The following is a 23374-nucleotide window of genomic DNA, read 5'->3' on the forward strand; positions in this document are numbered from 1 at the left end:
CTCGAGGATTTTATGATGTTCAGCAACTAAAACAGAATTCATGTAGCAAATAAGGATTTTGTGCATAGAAGCTTGTCTTATTTGATTTAGTGCTCTGAGGATGTTTGATGAAAGAGGAAGGAGAGTATAAAAAGCGAATGGACAGTTTCATTGCTAATGCCATTCAATGTCACTCTGAAGAAATCTGCCTCTACCTCTGCCACAAAATTCTTATGCAATATAAAGTCATTTAACCCAACTTTCCAGAGTTATCACTTGTTATGCACCCATTTTTGGCTTTGAGCAACTTAGTCTAGTAGAAGGTGTTCCTGCTTGCATTTAAACAACCTACAGTGATCTGTGGAAGCTTTTTGGGTTCCTAATTGAATGGAGGTTAATGTTAATAGAAATTTCTCCTAAATCTTGAGTCCTCTCTGAACACTCAACACTAGCAAGCATCTCCCAACACATTCAGTCCTCTTTTTAATTTAACTAAAGTCTCCACTCATAACAAAAGCAATAACAGTTCTGTGAAGTTGTAAACCTAGGATTACAAAGTACTCAGAATACATCAACCAGAACACACAAGAAAAGATTAAACTCTGCACTTACTAAACTGATATACATAGTGAGACAGACATCAAACCACATGCAGACTAGTAAGAATTTAAAAAAGGGAATAGCTTAAAACCTATGGAAGAACTTGTTTTTAATCAGACAATAAGATGCAATCTTAAATAACAAGGCTGAATTAAGTTTATACAGCTCATCCAAACTCAGTTTTTTAAGTTCTAGATGCTTCATCGTGCAATTGTTTTTCATATATGCACTAATACAGCCATTTTTTTCACCAATTTGCCACAGTTTAATCCTGAAGGATACTTCTGTTGTAATGGTATTACTCAGTCTACAATCTGATTGATTTTAGACCTTAAATACTGAATCTTAACACACTTAAATTTTTAATCCTTTAATTTCTCTATTCTGCCAGTAATTGATAAGGACAGTCACACTTAGAAGAGGTCTTAATTTAATCACTCTGGAAATCAATTAGAAGATAAAAACTTCCTTATATTATTATTATGACAATTTCTTGATCAAATGCACAAGGCAATCATAATCAATGCATGACTCTTCATGCACTTTTAATCAATATATAATTCAGTAGTTACTCCTTCACCAATTGAAAACAATACAGGAAGGAATCGAGGAATTCACATCTCATAAGCAGGCATAATTTAAAAGCTCAGTATCAGTCAAATGTAATGTCTCAAGTCATCAAATGAAATAACCCTTTATAGTAATAAAGGCCACATATAGGCCAGAAGGCATTAATTTCACATGAAGTATCTCACCAGTCAAGACAGTTCTAGGCTTCTCCTTGTTGCAGCATTGCTGAAACCTCTCTATAGATACCATTTACAGAAAGAACAATATTCTTCCTGCACCTATTTACAAACAGCTCCTCAAAAAATTATAGGCAGGTAAACAGATAACCTAATAAATAAAAGAGCTTATCATACCAAATGCCCTCATGTCATTTTGAGTATCATCACATAAATTAGGGTCCTTTCTTAAGATGGTTAAGAAGGCAGCTTTTTTTTTTTTAAATACTTTAATGTTTATCAAGATTGTCTCTTAAAACACAATGTGAATTAAAAGTTCAACAACAATAGCATATAAGAATCCCAGAAGAATATTACAATGTGCTGAAGCAGAGGCACAGAAGACCCACAATTGCATCAGCTAATGTAAAGCATTGGAAGCACTCAGTTGTCTTCCACCTGTGTCTGCTGCATCAGGTAACACAATTTCCAGAAGCATTCCTATACTCGTTGTAAAAGATGAGCATCTTCTGACCTACAATTTTCTATGCTCAAGCTTTAAGTTCCTTCTTTGATCCATGTGACATAGTCTTAGTCTAAATGGGAGTACACGAACCCCACATTCCAAGAAATTGCTGGCACTTTTTAATAAACTTCCTGCATTTATGCAGTTTCCCATCTTACAGCTTTTTTTTTTTTTAATTTTTAATTTTCAGCAATATTTGTTTACCCAAATCTCTCCCCCACAGCTAATGTGTAAGTACTTCATTCTCACTGAACGAAGGCCAGACTACGTGCTCAAAGAAAAATGATTTATTCCACAGACCCTCTACTGAGTTCCTACATCATAGAATTATAGAATCATTAAGGTTGAAAAAGACTTTTAAGATCATCTAGACCAACTATCCAACTACCACCAATATTTCCCACTATGTCTCTCAGTGCCACACACACACATTTCTTGAATGTCTCCACAGATGGTGATTCCACCACCTCCCTGGGCAGTCTGTGCCAGTGCTCAACCACTCCTTTGGAGAACTGTTTCCTAACATCCAACCTGACCCTCCTCTGGCACCGCTTGAAGTCATTACCTACCAGAATTTAATTTGGACACAAGAAAGTAAAAGAAACACCAGATATATAGGTATGTTTCATATGTAGAAGCTCATCTGGCATAAAGCTGTTTGGAGTATAAATGGTAACACCGTCAGAATAATTTATTAGCTTGTAAAAGCACAATTTTGGTAACTATACTTATTACCCTTGACTAAACCTTCATGTTTTGAAATAACTGGAAAAATAATTATTCTTCCAGCTCTTAAGCTTACCATGCACAGAGAGATTGTCCACTACATTTAAAAATCACATTTGCACAAAATTTAAAGAAAAATATCTAGAGCTCTGACACAAGTGGAAGAGCTGCTGTTTTACAGAGCACAAGTTATGTGATACATTTACAATAATCAGAAGACCCAGTTCTGTAAATGTTTTGCACAAACAGAAACTGTGATCTAGTCTGGCAAAGGGTTTTGGTCTAATTCAAAGCATTGACTAATTCATGCTCTGAAAGTTGACATGCACAAGCAGACAAGTTTGTTTTAATCACAGAACGTCACACAACAAGAAAAAAAATGTGCTTTGCCATTTAAGACGATGCAAAAAACGTGCAACTGTACACTAAAGCTTGGGTTGTGTAGCTGATCTGTTAAACTGAAAAAGAACAGCATGAGAAATCATACAGAAAGAAGAATCTTTCTTTTTTCTAGTGGTTACAATAAATCTTTTTTAAAATAAAAAAGATGGAAAAAGAAGATACTTGATATTGATAGAAAGCATGTCTGAGCCTAAGAAAACCAGTTCATCTTAGTGGAAATATTACCCCTGTAACACTGGCAAGGTCAGCATCAGCTTGGCTTATTTGCTGCCTATGTCCCTGTTGTGCACGTTAGAAAATGTTTTAAGATGTTTTTTCATAAAGCAGCAGAGTTCACTTTGTTGTAGTGGATCATTCCTTTCTCTCTAGACACAACCACTCACTCCCTGACTTTCATGGGATTTGGAAGGAAGGAAGAAAGGAATGTGCATTTCAAGATGCAACTGTGAATTCACATGAAGTACTAAATCCTAGTTAAAATGTCTGCGCAAATAGTTATGGGGCAAAAAAAGCCTAGCTCCCCTTCTTACTGAAGCCAGTCATTTCATGGCAATATAAGACAATCTTTATCTTACTTTCGTCCCCTGAATATCAAGATATGGGTTCAAATTTTGTGAAGAAAATGTAAGAACTTAGCATAAAAATTAAAAGCACGACTAAGGAGAAGTCTGTGACAGCAACCTAGACAGAAAGGTAGCAATAAAATATATGTTTGAAGACCTCTTCTTGCATGCTTTAGTAAAACAGTCTGGAAAATGAGTGACATTATCAAAAGTTACTTGAAATATGAAGTGTGTTCCCCAAGTCAGCTAACACAGTGCTCTTTTCCTTTCTCTCAGTATTTGACAGCTGGATGTAAGAATTTCATTTGTAACACCCCCCAGAAAAACCTCTACTTTCTTCAGTTCAGCATAATGAAATAAAAAAGGATGATACTTATAAAGCTCAGTACATAAGGAAAAAAGCTGATAGAGGTACAAATACATAAAGCCAAGCAAAGTAAAAAGTCAATTTATCTTTCCTTTTTCCTGTTCTGTTCAGTTTCTAGGGTAAGGATGAAGAAAAGAAATGTAATAGCATTTGCCTTAGAGCTGTCCTATAGATTTGGGAAACCAGAAGCTGGTCAGCCTAGCCTTGATCACCAATGACTCCATACAGTATGTCTTCATGGAGGCCATAATTAGCCTCAGGACTGGGAAAAGTTAATGTGGATTTACTAGGGACAAATTGTGCCTGAGTAGCCTGATGATTTCCTTCTATGAGGCATGAATTGACTCAACAGGCAAAGGAGAAAGTAACCAGAGTTATATGTTTTGGTGTTAGCAAAGACTTCAACATTCAGACATTAGGCTGCCTGGAGAAAGAAATGGAGTATACAGGCAGACTATAAAAGTAGGTTAAAAAAAAAAAAAAAAAGGCTGAACACTAGGACTCAAGGCCTGTGACAAATGGCACAAAGCTCAGTTGGCAGCATTTCCCAGGGAGTGGTACTAGAACTAATTATGTTTAACAGAATACATTAGAATGAATCCCTACTGAAGGGAAGGAATGTACTTTCAAAAAGCCTGCATATGACAAAGAATTGAGGGCTGTAGTTGATACACTGCAATTCAGAAGAATCATGACAGGCTGTAGAAATGGGCTGGTGAGAACCTTGTGAAATTCAACATAATTCCCAGATTCACTGGCTTAGTCTGAGTTTATAATAGGATATAGGTTTGGAAAACATTCTTAAAGGTCAAAGAATCAATCCACTTACTCCAAAGCATAATCAATTTTACCCAGGTTATTCCTGAGAGATGTTCATCCAACTATTCTCTAAAATCTCCTGTGCCAGATCTTTATTTCCCACAACCATCTATTCCTTTACTAAACTAGTATTTCACAAAAAATTATTTCTAAGAAGACAATCTCCCTTCCATATTTTAAGCTTATGAGTCTAGGAGCTTCAATCCTCTCCATTTGCTCAGTTTTCAGCCAATAACATTCTTCGCATTGCCTCTGGGATGTTGGAAAAGAACCATTTATTTGGCTCCATATGCTAATGAAAATATTTGCGACTTCTACTAATTACAAAATGTTTATGCAATACTATATGGAATTGAATTTGTTTCACATTACAGCAGAGTTCACTGTGACAAAGAGCTACATGGAGATCAATTTCTGGAATGACCACAGCTATTCTCCACTCTTCTCAGTTCAACGGTAAACAACGTTTGTGCTGCGTTCCATGGCAAACTTATTAAGAATCACCATTTCTGTCAAGATTTTCTCTGAGAAATATGAGTACCTGATTCAGAATTTAGCCATAAAAACATTAGCACACATGTATTTTTTGTTGGAATACTCATTTTTAAGACCACTTCGTGACACTAAAAATGCCATTGTAAAGAGCTCTATGTGTAATGCTGAATATATGAACATCTTACCTCATACAGTTATTTCCTAATCATTGCAGAGCTGAATTTATATCATATAGAGGTTGGCAAGGAGTTTGCACTGCAGGCAAGACATTTCTTTTTAAGCATCCTATTGAAGTAACTTACTTCAGACAACTTGGATTCAAAGCAAGGCCCAACACTAAGGTTTCTTTAGAGAAGACTGAATTTTTTAATACATGAATAGCTTCCCTTTCAAAGAAACAGCATCCAAGAGGAACCACATTAAAATAACACTAGTTATTATTAATTCAACAGTTTTGAAAATGCAGAATGAATCCTTCACCCATTGGAAAAAAATACAATACCTATTTTATCACTAAATAAAGGCTTCCCTTCTGTGTAGATGTACAATTCTAACTCCTGAAAAAATGTTGCTCACAACATTTTGGGCAATGTATGATGTATGCATGAAATATTTGCTTTGCTCTTCTTCCTAGACAGAATATGTAATATTACTTATAAAGCCTGCAACAAGGACACCAAATGGTCAATTTATATTAAGTGTTTTATTTGAGAAGTAGTCTAATTTTGAGAGGTCAGAAGGAATCTTCACACACTAATCTTTCTACTCTTTAATTTCCATAGACAGTTATCTGCAGCTCATACTGGGACATCCTAGATTAAATCTCAAGTCTATTGTTTAGGTTTTGCTTGCTACTGAACAGAAGTTACGTGATTTCTTTGAGCCAAATCAAAGTCCATTTGGGAAGACATCATATTCACATTTTCATCAATTCATATAGGCACCTGTGAGGATATGACTGGTGTTTAGTGGGCAGCATCATGAGTTTAAACCCAGTCTAATGTAATGAAATAAAAAAGGATGGCACAAGTACTGGGCATATTTCTCATTAAAATAATTTCTAATTGTTTATAGGCCTGTGCCTGAAATCAAAGGATGTAATTTGACTTCTCATATTCTTTTGCTGTCTTGTCTGTTTCCTGTGGATGACACTCAGCCCTAACTATGAGATCTTCAACAGCCTTCCTCCACCAAAATTCCAAAGTTTCTCCTTCAGGAGAAAATTTAAACCCACTCAAGGCTTAAAGCAGGTGCAGATAGTAAATCTCCCTCATTACAAAAGAAACGAAACTAACAGGCTTAAAAAAAAAAAAAAAAAAAAAAAAAAAGTTATACAAAAGTACAGAAGGAGCTGAGCTTCTTTCTTTTGCAGCAACTGAGTCACTCTTGCAGAGTGAACAGATGCCCTGAGTTTGATTTCATGTAGCCTCAACTTCACAGTAAGTTTGTTTCACTTATGTATCCAACAGTTAGCAATTTCCATCCTTTCTTACTAGACCAAAACCTATTTTATCAGTTCAGTCATAGACTCTCCTTTGCAATGGGGAAATCAAAGGAAAAATTCAAGAAGAGATATATGTAATCCATGGCTCTACCTTAGAAAGCTTAGATGCTGTCCAGAAACTACAAGTTCAGATCTTGCATCCCACATATTCTGGGTTCAATCTGCAATCTTACAGTGGGCTGCTCTTTGGGCCCAGAAGTTCTTTCGCTTTGTAAGAACTTACTCTGCCATCTACTTGCTTCAGTAAATTCTGAAAACTAAATGATCTTCTCACCTGTCCTTACAGGCTACCCAGTATACCCACAACACAAAAGACTACAGCAGTTTTTGACAAGATTTTCTAGGAAGTTTAAAAAACAGCAACTCTGTTTCTGTAAGAACACAAAGTATCCACCAGTATATTCAAGAGGGTGCACACCTGCTTTCTCAGCATCCTCTACTTGCCATGAAATAAAAAGATGAACTTGCCTATCTTGCAGAGATATTTATGCATTATGAATCCTGAAGAGAAGATAGTACCTCAAATTAGAGCCAAACATGATCCTAAGCAGGACTCAATGGCACAGGTCATCATTCATATGCCTGTTTTTATTCAATCTCTTCACACATCTCCAGTCCTGACCTTCAACCAAAGAGCAAAAAGGAATTGAGGAATAACTCTTCATAAATATATTTGTTGGCTAGTTGCTGCTATTCACACAGACACATACACACTATAGCAGTTCAGCATGCTGTTTTCCATTGACTGTATCCAACAATCTCAGTGGACTTACTGTGAGCTTTAGTATATCCTTGCAAGAAAGCAGACGAAGGCCCTAGCTTTCCTGCATGAAAAACTGTTCTACAACTCATCCATTCGTTAGCAATGACAGCCGGGTTAACATGGTATCATGCTCACTGCCTTAACCCTTAGGTGTTTTGGGTTTTTTTGGATCTTGCCAATAGACCCAGTCACTAGAGGAATAATACAAGCATAATTCGAATTTAAGATTTTCAGACAATTCACAGTTCTTTAAATTCCAAGTATGTCTTTCTATGCCATATAAAAAATATTTTATATTTGCCTTCACCACTACAGAACCCACCAGACAAACAGAACTATGTCCCTTCAGGACTCCAACAGCTACATTACACAAGCTGTACTGATAATCACAGAATGGTCAGGGTTGGAAGGGATCTCAAGGATCATGAACCTCCTACCTTCTGTGCCACAGGCAGGGCCACCAACCTCCCCATTTAATTCTAGACCAGGCTGCCTATGGCCCCACCCAACCTGGCCTTGGACACCTCCAGGGACAGGGCATCCACAGCCTCTTTGGGCAGCCTGTGCCAGCACCTCACCACTCTCTGTGCAAAGAACTTCCCCCTGACATCCAACCTAAATCTTCCCTCCCTCAATTTAAAACCATTTCCCCTGGTCCTGTAGATGTCTACCCTTTCAAAGAGTTGATTCCCCTCCCACTAATAGGCTCCCTTTAGGTACTGAAAGGCTGCAATGTGGTCACCCCACAGCCTTCTTTTCTCCAGACTGAACAAGCCCAGCTCCCTCAGCCTGTCTTCGTAGGGGAGGTGCTCCAGTCCCTCATCATCTTTGCAGCTCTCCTCTGGACCCTTTCCAATAGCTCTGTCTTTCTTGTACTGGGGGCTCCAGACCTGGATGCAGTACTCCAGATGGGGCCTCACAAGAGCAGAGGAGAGGGAGACAATCACCTCCCTGTCCCTGCTGGCCACCCCCATTCTGTTGGAGCCCAGAATACCATTTGCTTTCTAAGCTGCAAGGGCACATTGCTGGCTCATGTTAAGCTTTTCATCAGGACTCCCAGGTCCTTCTCTGCAGGGCTGCTCTCAAGGACCACTCCTTCCAGTCTGTATGGATGCCTGGGATTCCTCCAGCCCAAGATAAAGCAAACCACACAAAATAACTAGGTTATAGAACATTCTGGCCATTTCTAGAGAATCTTTTACATATAAACTCCTTCATTAGGTAGAATGTAAATTTTTTTGTTCAGTTAGCCTGTTAAAAATCAGGCCTAATGGAATACACCAAATAAGAGTTCCTCTGGCAAGGTGTCTTGCAAGCGCAGTCTTTTTACTTCAGCTGGCTTCTAAATGCTGAGAGTGAAGAACTCAATGTTTGTTTTTTGTGTGTGTACTGAATTTAAACACAAGAGTCCTACTAGATCATCTGGTATCAGATTTCACAGTTGGTGGAAATCTTCAGATATAGCACACATTAGCCATAGCACTTTCAGCAAATATACATCAGGAAAAAACCAAACCAAAACATCTACAATTTCCTATTTTATAGAGACAATGAGGTACTACAGAGATACGGTAACCTCACAGGCACATCCAATTGATTAATTCTCCTGTTTTGTCCTTCCTGTAATTGTATTACATTTAATCTGACAAAAAAAAAAAAAGCAAGACTATTATCACTGATGATTAAGGAACTGTTGCAGAAAGGAAAACAGATCCCACATTTAGGGTACAAATTAAAGCTTTTGGAAACCTTGATTTAAATCTTCCCCACTATGGACTTCCTGCATGCCCTGGGTAGCCCAACTGGGCCCCTATTCAGAAAGGTAATTAAGCATCAAACTTTAATTAAAATCAATGGATTGGAGTTCCCAACTGTACACTGAAATCCGGGCCTCACTCTGCATAGTTCAGTTCCTCATCTATAAAACCAGAACAATAGCACTTTGCTGTCTCATGGGAAAGATACAAAGATAAACACTTGAATACTCAAGTCTCCAGGGCAACAGGGACAGATGAATTCCTTAGCTAAAATGAAAACATTAATTGCCCTTTGTCTGGTAGTATTTTGCTAGATTCAACCAACATTGCTGTCTTTAACATCTTCAAGTGATACTAGTAAGTATTAAAAAATGTTTGCATCTTTAGTGGAACGACATTGTAGATGCCTAAAATTTCTTTTGTAGTCCAAAGGACTACAAAATTACAGGTGGACAGTTCTGACAGAAGCAGCCCTTTCCTTTACCTGACTTCTTTTCATCTAATGCATACTGAGAGCACATCTTCTGCCTATCACAAAGCTTTCTCTTCAACTGCAAGAGAAAGATACTGCGTAGGGTAGCCAGTGTTTATTGCCAAACTTCTTTTTTTAATAAATTCAGAAAAATTCCCAGATGACACATCTGCCTCTATTACTTGCACCTTGGAGCATATAATCAGCTGGGAAGGCACTGCAGATGACTGCATTTATCAGCAGTGAAAAAACTGATCTATCTTTTTCTGGATTAGCAGTGGGTGATCACAAAAGCACCAAGAAGTACCTATCTTCCGACCGACATATACAAACTGGCATACTTTTGTGTCAAAAATGTACACAGCTGCATGCACACTGAAGTCATTCCATCCATAAAGTACAATTGCCATCTGCTTATCCTTAGAAGATGGGTAATGAAACAAGGGCCTCAATAATGGAACAAGTGTAGAGAACTCTTCATTCCTCTATCTTTTTTTCAAAACCCTCCTGCTTTTCATAATTTCCCATCTTTGTTTTAGAAGGGCTAGGTGACAATTAAAAAAAAACAACAGATTTTCACTTCTCAAAAACTGAGTTATCAAGTAGATGAATTATACTTTTCCAGGTACTAAACAGGATGATTTAACTTGAATGTCAATCTTTCCTGGCAGGTATCTGGACAAACTGCCTGGCTTGTTTTGGTTCTAGCTCATCTTCAGGTACTCAGATCAATAAATCATCTAGTAGAAAGATCACAATCCAAACAAATAATAAACTGTGTTGATTCACACAACAGCATCAGTCAACAGGTTCCAATTTTAATGGAGCTTTAACATCTTCTTTGAATCCATCTTTTCGAACTCTCTCAAACTACCACCTCAAAAACAGTATTGCTCTATTAGATACTAGCTCCTAGTATCAGTCTGAACACCAGACTGAATCAGTGCTTGGGTAGACAAGCACTGGGCTTTCTTGGTCATAGATAGGCATACTAACTATCCAAGTAGAGCATCTCCCTTTTCCTCAGCACTCATATGGACTTACAAGGAAGATACCAGTGATACCTGTAATTACTCGGCTGGTTAAACTACTTAACTACTCTGCAGTGATGGGACTGACTACAGCTCTGGTGAGAAAAACTGTAGCTCAGTTGGTGTTTAGATCATCGCAATTGATAAAAGGAAAAAAGATCACTTTTTTAAAAAAAAAACTAAATATACAGTAAAAGGTGCAATCTCTGATGTCAGGAAATCTATCTAGCCATTTGGCTGAGGAAAAGAGCCCAACAGCTGCTCCCATAGACTCCTGCACAGGGGCAGGTTTTGCAAGTCAACATGGTGTCAAATATTTAACTAACGCATTATCACTTGTTACAATTACTCTGCTACCAATCAAATAAGCACCTAGCAAGAAAATGAAATGGAAATGTTCTTCAACTTCTAATTTTTTTTAAACATCAGACTCACTGTGTGATCATAGACAGAGAAGGCTATTTGTGTTTTAAACAAAAACTGGATTCTCACACACATACTAGCAAGTACCAAGATACGTGTGATCCAAGAAAATTGACAAGATTATCTGTGATGATCCAGAAAATTAAGATACATCAGCTGCTGAGTTCACTTTAAATCTTTAGGGTTCTTCCCTGTGTCACCAATACTGCATGCTTTTTGCAGCCTTAACTCATAGCAACCAAGTCACAGTACCAGGCTAAGCTGTATCACTGTACAGTAGAGCTTCAGTATCATCCGCACGCAGTGGAATACTTGCTGACACTGACATTGAGATTCCTTTAAGGATTTTCCTTTGCTGCTGTAAAGCTAGTATGTATATATATATGTATACACACACCCCTCTTACATACCTTTTTAAAAATAAAGAAATAAATCTTCATCTTTGTCATTTCTTCTTATGCTGCTAAAAAGTCATGTTCTGTGCACATCATTGTAATATACTAATGACAGACCACTATAACACCTCAAACACACAACTGGATTTATCTAGATATTTTTCCCAGAACTGTACTGTTTATATCTTTGATTTATCCATGAAGTGAAGACATTAGCAAAATCTGGGAATCACAGAACATAGGAAAGCTGGTTTGCAAAGATCTGAAAGACCCACTGTTCCAAAATACATACCTAAACAAAAATAAAGCAGTCCAGAAAAAGCATACTTCTGTCAGATTGGCAGTCTTTTTTCTTGCCTAGACTATAGTAGCAAAACATCACAAATGATTTGAAAGAACTCAGGAGTACTCGCACAACCTCAGAAATCCTCAAAAAGATATGAAATAAAACAGGTCTTAGCAAATTCATTGAGAAATTTTGATCCCAGATGCATAAATCAAATCCATCTCATATTTACCACAAGGAAATAAGACATACGCAGCAACACTCACCATCATGTACATCTCCATGCCTAAAGCTAAGGGAACAAATCCCACATGTCCAATAAAGTTTTCTACAGGCTTTTTATGTGACAATCAAAATAGCCCATACATCGCTAACAATCAAATTATGCTTGTAAATTAAAACCCACATATTTTACCGTAGAAATGTTAAAAATAATGACAATGAGTTGTTAAACAAATGCAGAGTATAACTGATATATTTCTTAAGTAATTTAAATGAATTTACCTGTAAAGTAAGCATTGGCAGGAAGAGTCGAACTAGCAAATCTGTAATAACCATTTCCTGGGAAACGGACTCCTTTTGCTACTTCTGTATCCCATGTAGCTAAAGATGAATCCATCCTTTCCACCTGGTAGGTGGGAGAAGGTCCGTTAAGTTCTTCAGGTTCATTCCAGCTTATCTTCACCATTGTGCTGTTTATTCCTTCAACACGAGGGGCACCAAACTTCCTTGGAGCTGTGCATTAAAATATATTGATATATATATTAAGAAATTATAGGAAAAATAGTTTTATACATAACAGTTTTCCGAAAACATCCAGCTATGTTTTCTAGTCCACTTAAGAACGGATATCCAAAGAAGCTTCATTAGGAAAAAAAAAGAATTCTTAATTTTTAAAAGAACTTGCTTTCAGCTTTCTTGTGCTTCAGGCTTTGGACAATTTCTGTATTTCCCTGCTGATGAGTCTCTTAAGTCATGGTCAATGGAAAGCACTTATCTGTATGACTTTCAGAGTTGGAACTGAATGAGAGACCAAAGGAAAATCCGAATGATAAATTAAGTCTTGCTATATCTCAGCAGTATGGTGTATAACAATACAAATCTTTTATCACTAGATGAACTTACCCAGTCAACAGGACCAGAACAGCTTTGTAAGCTGAATAATGAAGGCCTACAGTATTTTTTTTTTTATGCACATGCATAACCTAATATGAAACTAACATATGTTCAGAAAATTATTTCATTCAAGAAAATGCTTGTCTCTAGAGTTCTTTACACCAACACTGGTGTGCAGTAACACTCCATGCAAGACTGTCTCTTTGAGGCTATCAGTATATGCATCTTCATGGTATTACAATGGTCCTCCTACCAATAAAACCAATATGCTGATTCTATTATACAACTTGATAGATTTTGTCACTCTATAGCTGAACTATGAACAGAATATATCTTTTTATTTCTTTTAAGTACTGTACAGTAAGCCACTGGAGGGCAGCAAGATCTGTTTGCTTAATGGCATAATGGCCATACAGGTAGAAAGGACTGGTCCAGCACTGAAATAGATGTCATCTAAAGAAGGAGTACAAGAACACTTTATTATCTATAGAACCTCTACCTATCTTTCCTTTCTTCCTCCTCTTATTTCCCTGATAAAGAAAAGGATTCAGACATAGAAAACTTCATTTGTAAGCAAGAAGTGAAATACAATGACAACTTGTAAAAATTATTTGTTCCCATAATGACATAGTAACGAGCAATAAACGCCTCTCAAGAACAATAAAATCTGAATTAAAATATGGGTCTTCAAAATCTGACATTACTTCACAGCACAGCATTGTATATTGTGAGATCTTTAAAGAAAAAGAAATTGCTTCATTTACAAGAAATTAATAACATCCTTTTAAACATTAGTGCATTTCCAGAATCATTTACATATTTTTCATTTTTTCTATTCGCCTGTAGCATGTTGCTATCATTTTTCTTCCTTTCCCCTCCCTTCCCCCAGCTTGATAAATATTCTTCTTGGAGAAAGCAGTGAGTGGGGCAACTGGGAAGCTGCCAGTGACACTATGTGCTGTAAATTCCTGCTTAGGCATCATTTATGACTTCACAATCTAATTAGTATCTCACGCTATGTTAGAAATTTACAATGTCAAAATTGAAGTAATGCAGCGTGAGGTCATAAGCTCTCCTGCATAAGTAGGGCACAGCACTAATGAATTGTGGTATTAATGCACAAGTTTAAATAGAAAACACGTCTTAACAATCAAAACGTCACCTTCGGAAGGATCTGGTGTACGTCAGCATTTTAAATGTGAACATAAGAGGTTGAGCCCTTCAGTTTGACTTCATGACGGTAAAACGGAAATGATAAAATTCATTAGTTCTAAAACACATACAGCTAACACTCATGACAATAACTAGATCTTCCTTTAAAGCCTAGTATTAATAAATGGCAGATAGTTGGACCATAATTATGGCATCTCTGGTACCCAAACCTGAAGCTTTTATAGGGCTTATGCAATTAACTACTTAAATGCATCGTAACACTTGCTTCTCTGACAGGGAAGTATTGATTTTTTAATCATTTTCAAGTCTCCTCCAGCACAAATAAATGTACTACAGTTACAGTTAATGCACTGTGTACACGCATTAAACACTGGCATGACACAATTTATTATTTTGTGATATATGGAACAGAAGACTACCTTTTAGAAAGTAACATTCACACTGTAACATTAGTATTTAAACTAGAGCTCATTAACACTTGAGAATTCTTGTGCATCAAGACAATGGCAGGCTAAGCACAAAAAGTTGCATCAGCTAAAAAAGGAAAACCTGGGGAAAAAACACAAAACAAAAACAAAACAGCAACTCAACAACTCTTCACAGGCACAGACGGTACTGAGAATAAATCCGTAGCACTAGTCCAGCATGGTACTAAACACTGAAATTAAAAATATTCAAGACTAAAAGATACACTATATATTTTCCTAAAGGTGTCACTGTGGTACCTGTAGCTACTTTCTGAAAGATGAATCGACTACAGTTTTACCTACTTAATTTTTTTTAGTCACGTTCTGTTAAGACACATCTGTCAAAATAATGAGTGCACTACATTTTAGTGGATTCAAAGTCACATTTTGTGTATTTTAATTATGTAGTTTTAATGTCTTGCTATATAATACATATTTAATATATTATAAAGCTAAAACAGTGTTTAAAAGTCTATGATTGCTGCATGCCATTGTGTAGCACAGGGCACAGAGAAGACCAATAAAGACAGATGGTCCATACAGCTTACGTTGAAGTCATATATCTAAATATAGATGTTGCTACACAGGTCATTAGAAATAAGCCTTTCCCATGTGTGCATGCACACACATGTACACAAAAATGAAGTTGGTAAGTAAAGAGCAGTTAATTTTGTTTTGTTTGAAATAATATCATTTTAGTTTTAGACTCCAAGACAGATGCCAGCATTTCACTCTGAACAGATGGTAATTCCATCTAATAGTGCATCTCTGTATTAGTAAGGTCTGTTGTGTATACAAACAGTAATAAACACTAGGTAAGGATCAAAATAAATTTTAATTGTTGACATTAAATTCTGGCAGACGTGGTTCTAAGGATACAATACTCTTTTCTCAAGTCTGTCAGGTTTACTAATACAACTGCTAAAGTTTTCCCATCCTCTGCCAGATTCTTATCCCAGAAATAACATATTTACCGTATGACTAAATTTAATAGGTTTATGTATGTTTGAATAACTACTACTCAGCATATTGTAGGTAGATATTTGAGGATCTTTCCACAGAACTCTTCACAATTAGCCATTCTGAATCATTCACAGTGGTAACAATACCAACAAGAATGAAATTATTAAAAATCTTCTATTTGCATTAGGAATGCACGGATACAAATTGAAACATAAATTCAAGGACAAAAGCATCAAGCCTGATTTTTATCATCTTGGTGTTTTCCTTGCAGGTGAAATTACCTGCCTAGCTAGTAGTCATCCATTTCATTTCCACTATAGTTCAGAGGACCCTGAGATAGTCATAACATTTCTAACATGATCTTTTATTTCCCTGCTCTTCACAACAGCACCAGCCATTTAAACAGTAATAGTAAAAAAAAAAAAAAAAAAAATACTTATACCTATGGGACAATATTTTAATTTTTTTTAGAAAATTCTTAAGAGTCTGTTCTGGAATTCTCCCCAAAACAAAAAACCTTACACCCCTAACATCGTCAAAAGAAAGTTTAATAACATGGCTATGCTACAGTCATATTTCTTTAAAAATAGATGTACTACACAGTATTTTTTAAAAATTGTGAAAAATATATTGCTTCCACCATATGGGACAACCAACGACTCACCAACCGATTTAAGATGCAGCATATTGAGCTGACCATATGTTACAGTGCTGTTGAATGGCTGAGTGATTCATGCCCGTCACATTCTAGTATATCAATTAAAGCTCCTTGAAGTCTGCATGATTTGTGTCTCTGTTATTAAACCCTGCTAATTCATCCCACTTACACATCTGTTATAAATCTCTAGGAGTGCTGCATGATTCATGGCAATCTGTGAGCATGGTACAGCAAATTCTTCTCCTTGTAATTAACAGTAAATTGTTTTACTGCCATGCAATGAATTTTTCAGTTATATTGCAAATGAACTCCTAAATGCACGGTTCTTTCCTAAGAACTGACTTATATCATTAGGCAATTAAAAACTATTGCTTTGAACCAAAAGCTTTTAATCAAGAGAAGTACAACTTAAACATAGCTTAAAACCTTACAAATTTGACATAGAGGAAAAGAACAAACTGAGCTATTTTTGAAGTACGTGTTAGAAGAGGATGAGAGACAAATAACTTTTCAGTCCTTGCTATTTTCCTGAAACTCAGAGTATTTCAACTACAGCTTGCACACTTGGCAAGACAACTTTGAGCATACACTGTTTATCTCAGAAGTTACCTAAGTCATCTGTCATTACCAAATTTCTCAGATTACTTTACACTTTCCTAATTGTAAAACAGTGTCTTTATTCTTGAAATAAATAATTGGATAATTAGCCAGGCTGAATCATCAGAGGATTCCAATGCTGTTCAAGTGTACTTGTCAAAGGTGAAGCAAATTCATTCCAGCTTTGCCTCTGCAGCTTTCTGAAGAGGCTTTGATTTTTTTTTTCCCGTTACACTCTTGGCAGCAGCCTCAAATTCATGAGTCCATACATCAAGTCAGTAGTTTAACAACAAATGAAATTAAATTCAAAGAAGGGAAACTAATTGAAGGACAGCAACAAAAGTGTTTGGTAATGTGCTTTTTAATATGGCATGCCACATTTGCATGATAATTTTTCCTTTTTAGCATGGAGCAGAAAGTGACTAGCTTAATGAGGGATTATTCAAGACAGGAATGAACAAAATGCATTCATAACTAAGAACAAAGATTGTATTATGAAACGGAAACAGGCAACTGCCGAGAAGTAACTGGATGATTGGTTTATGCATTATGAATAAAAAGGTAGAAAAATATTTATATTAGTATTCACTAATGACTATATATACAAGATTGTTGTAATTAAAATTATAAATTAACATATTAAGAGTGCTTGTTTAATCACTTTGGGTCCTATTCACAATGAAGAGACTTATGTACATGCATGCAAAACAATCTGTGTTTTCAGGCCAGCAGCAAATGGACCTCACATTTCTCTTCTGCAACAAAGGAAAATATACATTACTAATTACCTGTTTAACGTGCATTTGTGATTTTAAAATTGAGGCACAGCATTTTGTAGACAGGCATAAAGAAATGCAATATTGTCATGACAATGGGTTAAGGCTTTTGAAATAGGCTTGCCCTGGAACTTATTCATGAATGGAAAAAAATGGACAAATTACTCAGATTAAAAGGGTAATCAAAAAGAAAATGACATCAAGGAGTGCAAGACAACCCAGAAAGCCCATCAGCATCATTACCCCAGTAAACCCAGAGGCAACTCCAAAGACACCAATACAACTGCTTCAGAAGTCTGCCAAGAAGCCAGATGCAGCTGGTGCTGGAAAAATATCTTCTACAAATTAGTTTCTGAATCCTATAATTGCCATCAGAAGCAAAAGATCGCTAATACAATGTGCTGGGGTAAATGGCAGCAATCACAAAGCCAAAAAAAAAAAAAGAAAAAAAGATTTTTTAAATGAAGTTGAAATAAACTGAAGAAGGGCAAAGGAAAGACAAACTTAATTACAAGAAATAAGCTCAGTCACACAGCAGTTAATGAAACATAGCTGTATAGATTGTTTAAGGCACACTTTGACAGACATAGAGAAGGGTAGGATAAGCAGTAGTACTGGTCCAAGCACTTGCATGGCTAATTCCATCCTGCTGAAATCTTCTAAATTAATGGGAATAAGAAAGCTTTTATCCACCTATGTACAAATATGATTTGAGACCTGTGAAGCCAACTATACACATATTCATGACTGAACATGCCAAAAAGAGGTTCTGTTATTGTCCTGTCACCTTCTCTTCATGTACCCAGGATGGGTTAATTCCCTTCTTCCATTTTCTTGATGTACTTAAATTTTTCAACCTATACTGCACTACCTTGAAACACTGATCTACCAATGCTTCTTAACATCTTAGGAGCCTGTTATGAACCAGGAATTTCCGTGCAAATTCTTTTATTGATCACACTTCCTTCCTATTTATTTACCTGGTTCCATTTGCGTTTGTGAAAGCTTCCATCTAGCTTTATTATAAAATAACTTAATTAGTACAAATTCCATTTTGTTGACTCAAACCTCTCCCTCTCCTCACATTCTTCTAGATCAGATGTCACCTTTTACAACCATTTACAAATAATTATGACTGTACTGTACTATGACTGTAGTGGTAAAAGGGAAATTTTTTGTCAATCTGACAGACACAAGCATGCATGGCTGATTTTAACTTTCTTTTTCACTCTCAGCTAAGCTACTCATGAGATATCGCTGATACAGACACCTATACTGAACCATGTTAGTAGGGATCTGCTTGTTAAAATAATTCAGACGAAACCAATCGATTTAAGTTTACTCCAAAAGACTTCTCACTAAAAGATCAGCATACTGTTACTGCTGCTCCTGTAATCTGCAGAAATCTTTTTTTTATATTTTACATTCTACCTCAAAATCTTACAATACTTCCTCAGCCTTTTGTTTCCAGCAATTTAATGGCATTGTTTCTGTCTGTATATTTGCTGTATTACACCATATAAAAAGCATGTTGCCAGAGAAATTATCCTAACAAACGAACAAAGGTTTAAATTAACTTGAGATTTCTAGGCACTGGCAATTCTGAAAGCAGCTCCTTTACTAGTTTACCTCACGTGGCCATGCCAAAATTATACCCATCACAGGACCCATTGATATAAAGGCTCCATATGATAAATTCCATAAATGGAAGGGTTAGAGATGATTTTCCATTCTCCTCCTCAAGATCAGAGGTGAAGAACTAATGTAATTTAGTATAAGCTCTAGTCCAACTTGGAGCACAGTTCCAAGCTCCTGGACTATTATGGTGTGAGGGAACAGTTATGCTGAAGCACATTGCAGTTGAGACTTCCTCCAAAATCACCCTCTGCCAGGGCATGGAGGGTGAATGGCACACAGCCAGGGAGATGGTCATCATGCCAGGGAGACATTTCTTCATGAAGAGTAGTTCCTCAACAGCACTAGAAAGGCAATTTGAATTTCATTTTGCACTGTTCGGTGACATAAATAGGCTATTAACGGACTAAGATTTGATCATCTATTTTTACAAATAACAGGACTGGCTTTTCTTAATCATTTTCCAAGTTCAAACATCCTTTAATAAAATGTCGTCACAAAAGTATTTGTAATTTTCTATGAAACTACAGATTTTCAATACTTCCCAAAATTGAACTTGTACACAAAAACTGAAGGTTGTTAAACAAATGAAATGAAAAATGTGAACAAAAGATAAAACGGCATGTAAAACTTAAATGTTTTACTCTTTACGTTTGTCAGAATTTAAGACATTGCATTAATATGCTTTACAAAAGGAAACCCATAAAGGACTCTGCTTTCAAGGCCTACCATAGCAAGCAAGAAATGCTACAACTGCAAAACAGCTAACAGATTAGGATGCATTTGTTACTCTATTCTGTATTCTTCTGTCTTACTAATGTGAAAAGTCTCTAAGAATTAACACAACCATGGAGAAGGCAGTCATGAACAAGCTGTCAAGCATAACAAAGCTATCGTTTCTGATTCTTTTTATAAATGTATGAATGCAAAGTTGGATGATTTGTAGTAATAAGGTGTGCTATTTAGGTCACACCTTTGTTTTCATGGTTATCAACTTAGACTGGACCTCTGTTACTTATATGGCTATGTGCTCTAAAATCAATTCATACAAGACACTGTAGCTGACCAGCTTGAAACTTTGTGAAGCGTCAGTATGAGGAAACAAATCTTCATATTAACATTTCAGGAAGAGAGAAGACTGACAAAGCAATCTTTGTTCTCAGACACACACAAAAAAATACAATGAGTTAAGGAACACAACAGGAGGCATCTTCCCCTTGAAAACAAAAAGTAAAGGCAATTAAACTGAGTAAGACTGAGGGCATAGTGGACATCATATCTCAGTTGCCCACATTCCCCTTCATTTCACGTATATAAACCTAGATATTTACTGACTTCGAGCTACTCATTTCTTTCCTGGCAGCTCCTATATCTCTTCACTGATTATACGGAGGACCTTTGATGGAATTCAGAAAACCTCAATAGAGTACATGGAGCCTATGAAAACATTCTGCACAGAAATTCAGATTTCTTTCTTACAGGAAACCAAATTTAATAAAACAGATAATTTCAAAAGATCATAATCACAACCACCATATGATAGCTACACTAAATACTAAACTGCAGATGGTAATATTGTGAAAATAACTAGTGCGTTTTAAATGCCTATACAAAAGCAAACCATAACGTTAAGTAGTCAGCAGGTAGGTCACCAACATGATTGTATAACCAAGATGTTATAATCACAATATAATTGTGTATAATCAATAGATATCAAAATGTTATAATCGCAATATAATCAAGAGAGTAAGGCAAAGCAAACAAGGATCACAAAAGAGAATAAGTGGAAGAGCTTACCCTTGGGTTGAGCTCACCAGAAGATACCAAAAGAGGGGATCTCCAGAAGAGATCCTTCCCCTCTGGTAGCCAGCTCTTAAATAGGTCTAGGAGAGCTGGAGCCTGGCTCCACCCCTTCCAGCAGCACAGGTGAATTGCCTTCAGCTGTGCTCCTCTGGCTGACTCAAGGCTCACCTCAGGTGATTAATCAGAGGTTCAGGCTGTGACTCAGCAGTTCCCATACAATGATCTAACAACTTTTCTGTCAAAAACTTTTTGATCCTTGGACACAAATGTCAACCTCTTCCTCAAAGTAAATGCAAGCTTCCTTCCTGTCTGTTCTGTATGAATCCTTATTTTATTCTGAATTTGTAAGAAGTTAGTACACTAGAAATTCCCTGATGTGGCTGAAATTAGCTCACAGACTGAATTTTTTTTTAAGGTTGCACAGCCACAGGGACGCAACTTATTAAGTATCACTTTTTTAGGGAAGAATATACATACATATCTGCAAGATATCTTAAATTTCAGGGGTTAAATAAGCATTTTGAAAATAGCAGACCTCCAATTCTGACATACAGACATGCTATGTAGCTATGCTAGTCAAGCACAAAAATCGTACAACTCTTTCTTTGTGGATTATGCAAGGCACCACATAGTACACATTCCTCATGCCTTGTTATGCAAATGAGACAGATTAAAAATACAGCATCAGAAATGAATGAGCTCCACATGTATGTACAGTTACAGCTTAATGAAAGAGGTTAACATATATCCATATGTATATATAACCTGCAGTTGAGAGAGTAGTACACATACTCTATTGCCATAATGTACCTCAACTATTTGTTGAAAACATTATTTTGAATCTGTCAAGATGAACAAATAATAATTAAGAAAGTCACTGTATTAATACAACATCTATTCCTGTCACTCTGCATCAGATTATGATAACATTTAAATGTTATTTCAGAAATTGCATGTCAGATTTGCACTTAGATATAGTTTCCTTACCAGCTGCCAAAGTTTGCCCCATTCCTGGCTCACTGGTAACACAACCAATTTGATTGCAGAGTGTAATAGTGAAGTTGTATGTTCTGTAAGGTTTTAATCCTGTTGCTATATAGGAAAGTTCATGAGCCTCTGCTATGTGTAAAACCTGCCAAGCAAAGAAATGAGAAGGTAACAACTGGTTAACAATATTAACGAGTAGGAAGGAAAATAAAATATTTGTCTCTGAATTTTTAGGTTCTTTCATTTGTATGTGGAAAAGCTTGCAGGGACCAATTGAGGGAAAGGATTATTTTGGAAAATCTTAACAAGCTAGGATTTAAACAACAGTACTTCCCATCACACTGCTTTATGAGGTGACAAGACAGGTCCTAAGTGGATAAATGAGGAAACAAAGTTATTGCCTCATAAAACTGTGTGGTGGTGCAGTTATCACTACAAACTGTACAGCTACAATCCTGGTGATGAAGATGACACTACGAAGTGGCAAAATCTGACCAAGTGCAGAATGACGTAGTTAAGAGGCACTGGGAGGGAATGGGAATAATTAATGCCTACAAACATTTGAATCTGCTTCATTTGAATTATTTAAGTTACTAGTTATAGGGAAAGTACGTAAGATGTTATATCTTGGATAACTTCTTTATCAGATGATTATTTACATGAAAAATCTTGCTAGCCTGAGATCAGAAGCAATTTACTTTTACAACTGTTGACTCAGTAGATAATTGTAAGGTAAAATAATGTAATCCCCATTTTATAGACTAACAAGCTGAGGCCAATCTGTGGTAACACTGAAAGCTGAAATTTGGTTCTGAGCTAGGAAGTACAATATCAGAGCATCAGTTTCACTCCTACACTCTCATCATATAAAATGTTTCTTTGTCCAATCCTCAGCTTTTAGCTTACGATTACTGCTGTGGTATTTGCTTTCCAAATCTAGTCACTCAAAAATAATAAGATCATTTTAAAACCATTTGTTCATCTATTATAAATTTGTTTCTCTGCTATTTTAGGTTTCCCCAAAGACTTTCCCCCTTTTTTTATGCAGAGACCCAGCAAGTTACCTTTTTTAATGTAAGAATGGTCTCCTCAAAACAATGTCTTTAAGCATGTTAGCAAATGTAGCAATATAAAAAATGTCAGACTTTGCACAGATCAAGGTGAATGTTGCTCAGACTGATCCCTCAATTTTGAATCATAATCACTAGTGAAAACAGATCATCTCAGGAATATAACTTTAAACCCAGGAGTAATGTATAATATTACAAAGCAGTCAAGATAAATTGAGAGGTGAAAAACTTGCATCAATGTATGTATCTAAAAATCAGGAAAATAAATCAGGAAAACACCAAGGAGGACGTCAAAC

The 23374-nt window shown here is 36.3% G+C and overlaps 1 protein-coding gene across 1 annotated transcript in view; it reads right to left on the bottom strand.

The window, feature by feature from the left end:
- The window catches only part of USH2A (usherin), a 391434-nt gene that overhangs the window by 264014 nt on the left and 104046 nt on the right, over window positions 1-23374 (bottom strand). The window contains exons 20-21 of the mRNA XM_048935557.1: window positions 22009-22153; window positions 12338-12568 (exon numbers count right to left, since the gene is read on the bottom strand). Of these exons, the coding sequence (XP_048791514.1) occupies window positions 12338-12568; window positions 22009-22153 (376 nt within the window). The remainder of the gene's footprint in view (window positions 1-12337; window positions 12569-22008; window positions 22154-23374) is intronic.

This window comes from Lagopus muta, chromosome 2, assembly GCF_023343835.1.
Source record: "Lagopus muta isolate bLagMut1 chromosome 2, bLagMut1 primary, whole genome shotgun sequence".
NCBI classification, from domain to species: domain Eukaryota; kingdom Metazoa; phylum Chordata; class Aves; order Galliformes; family Phasianidae; genus Lagopus; species Lagopus muta.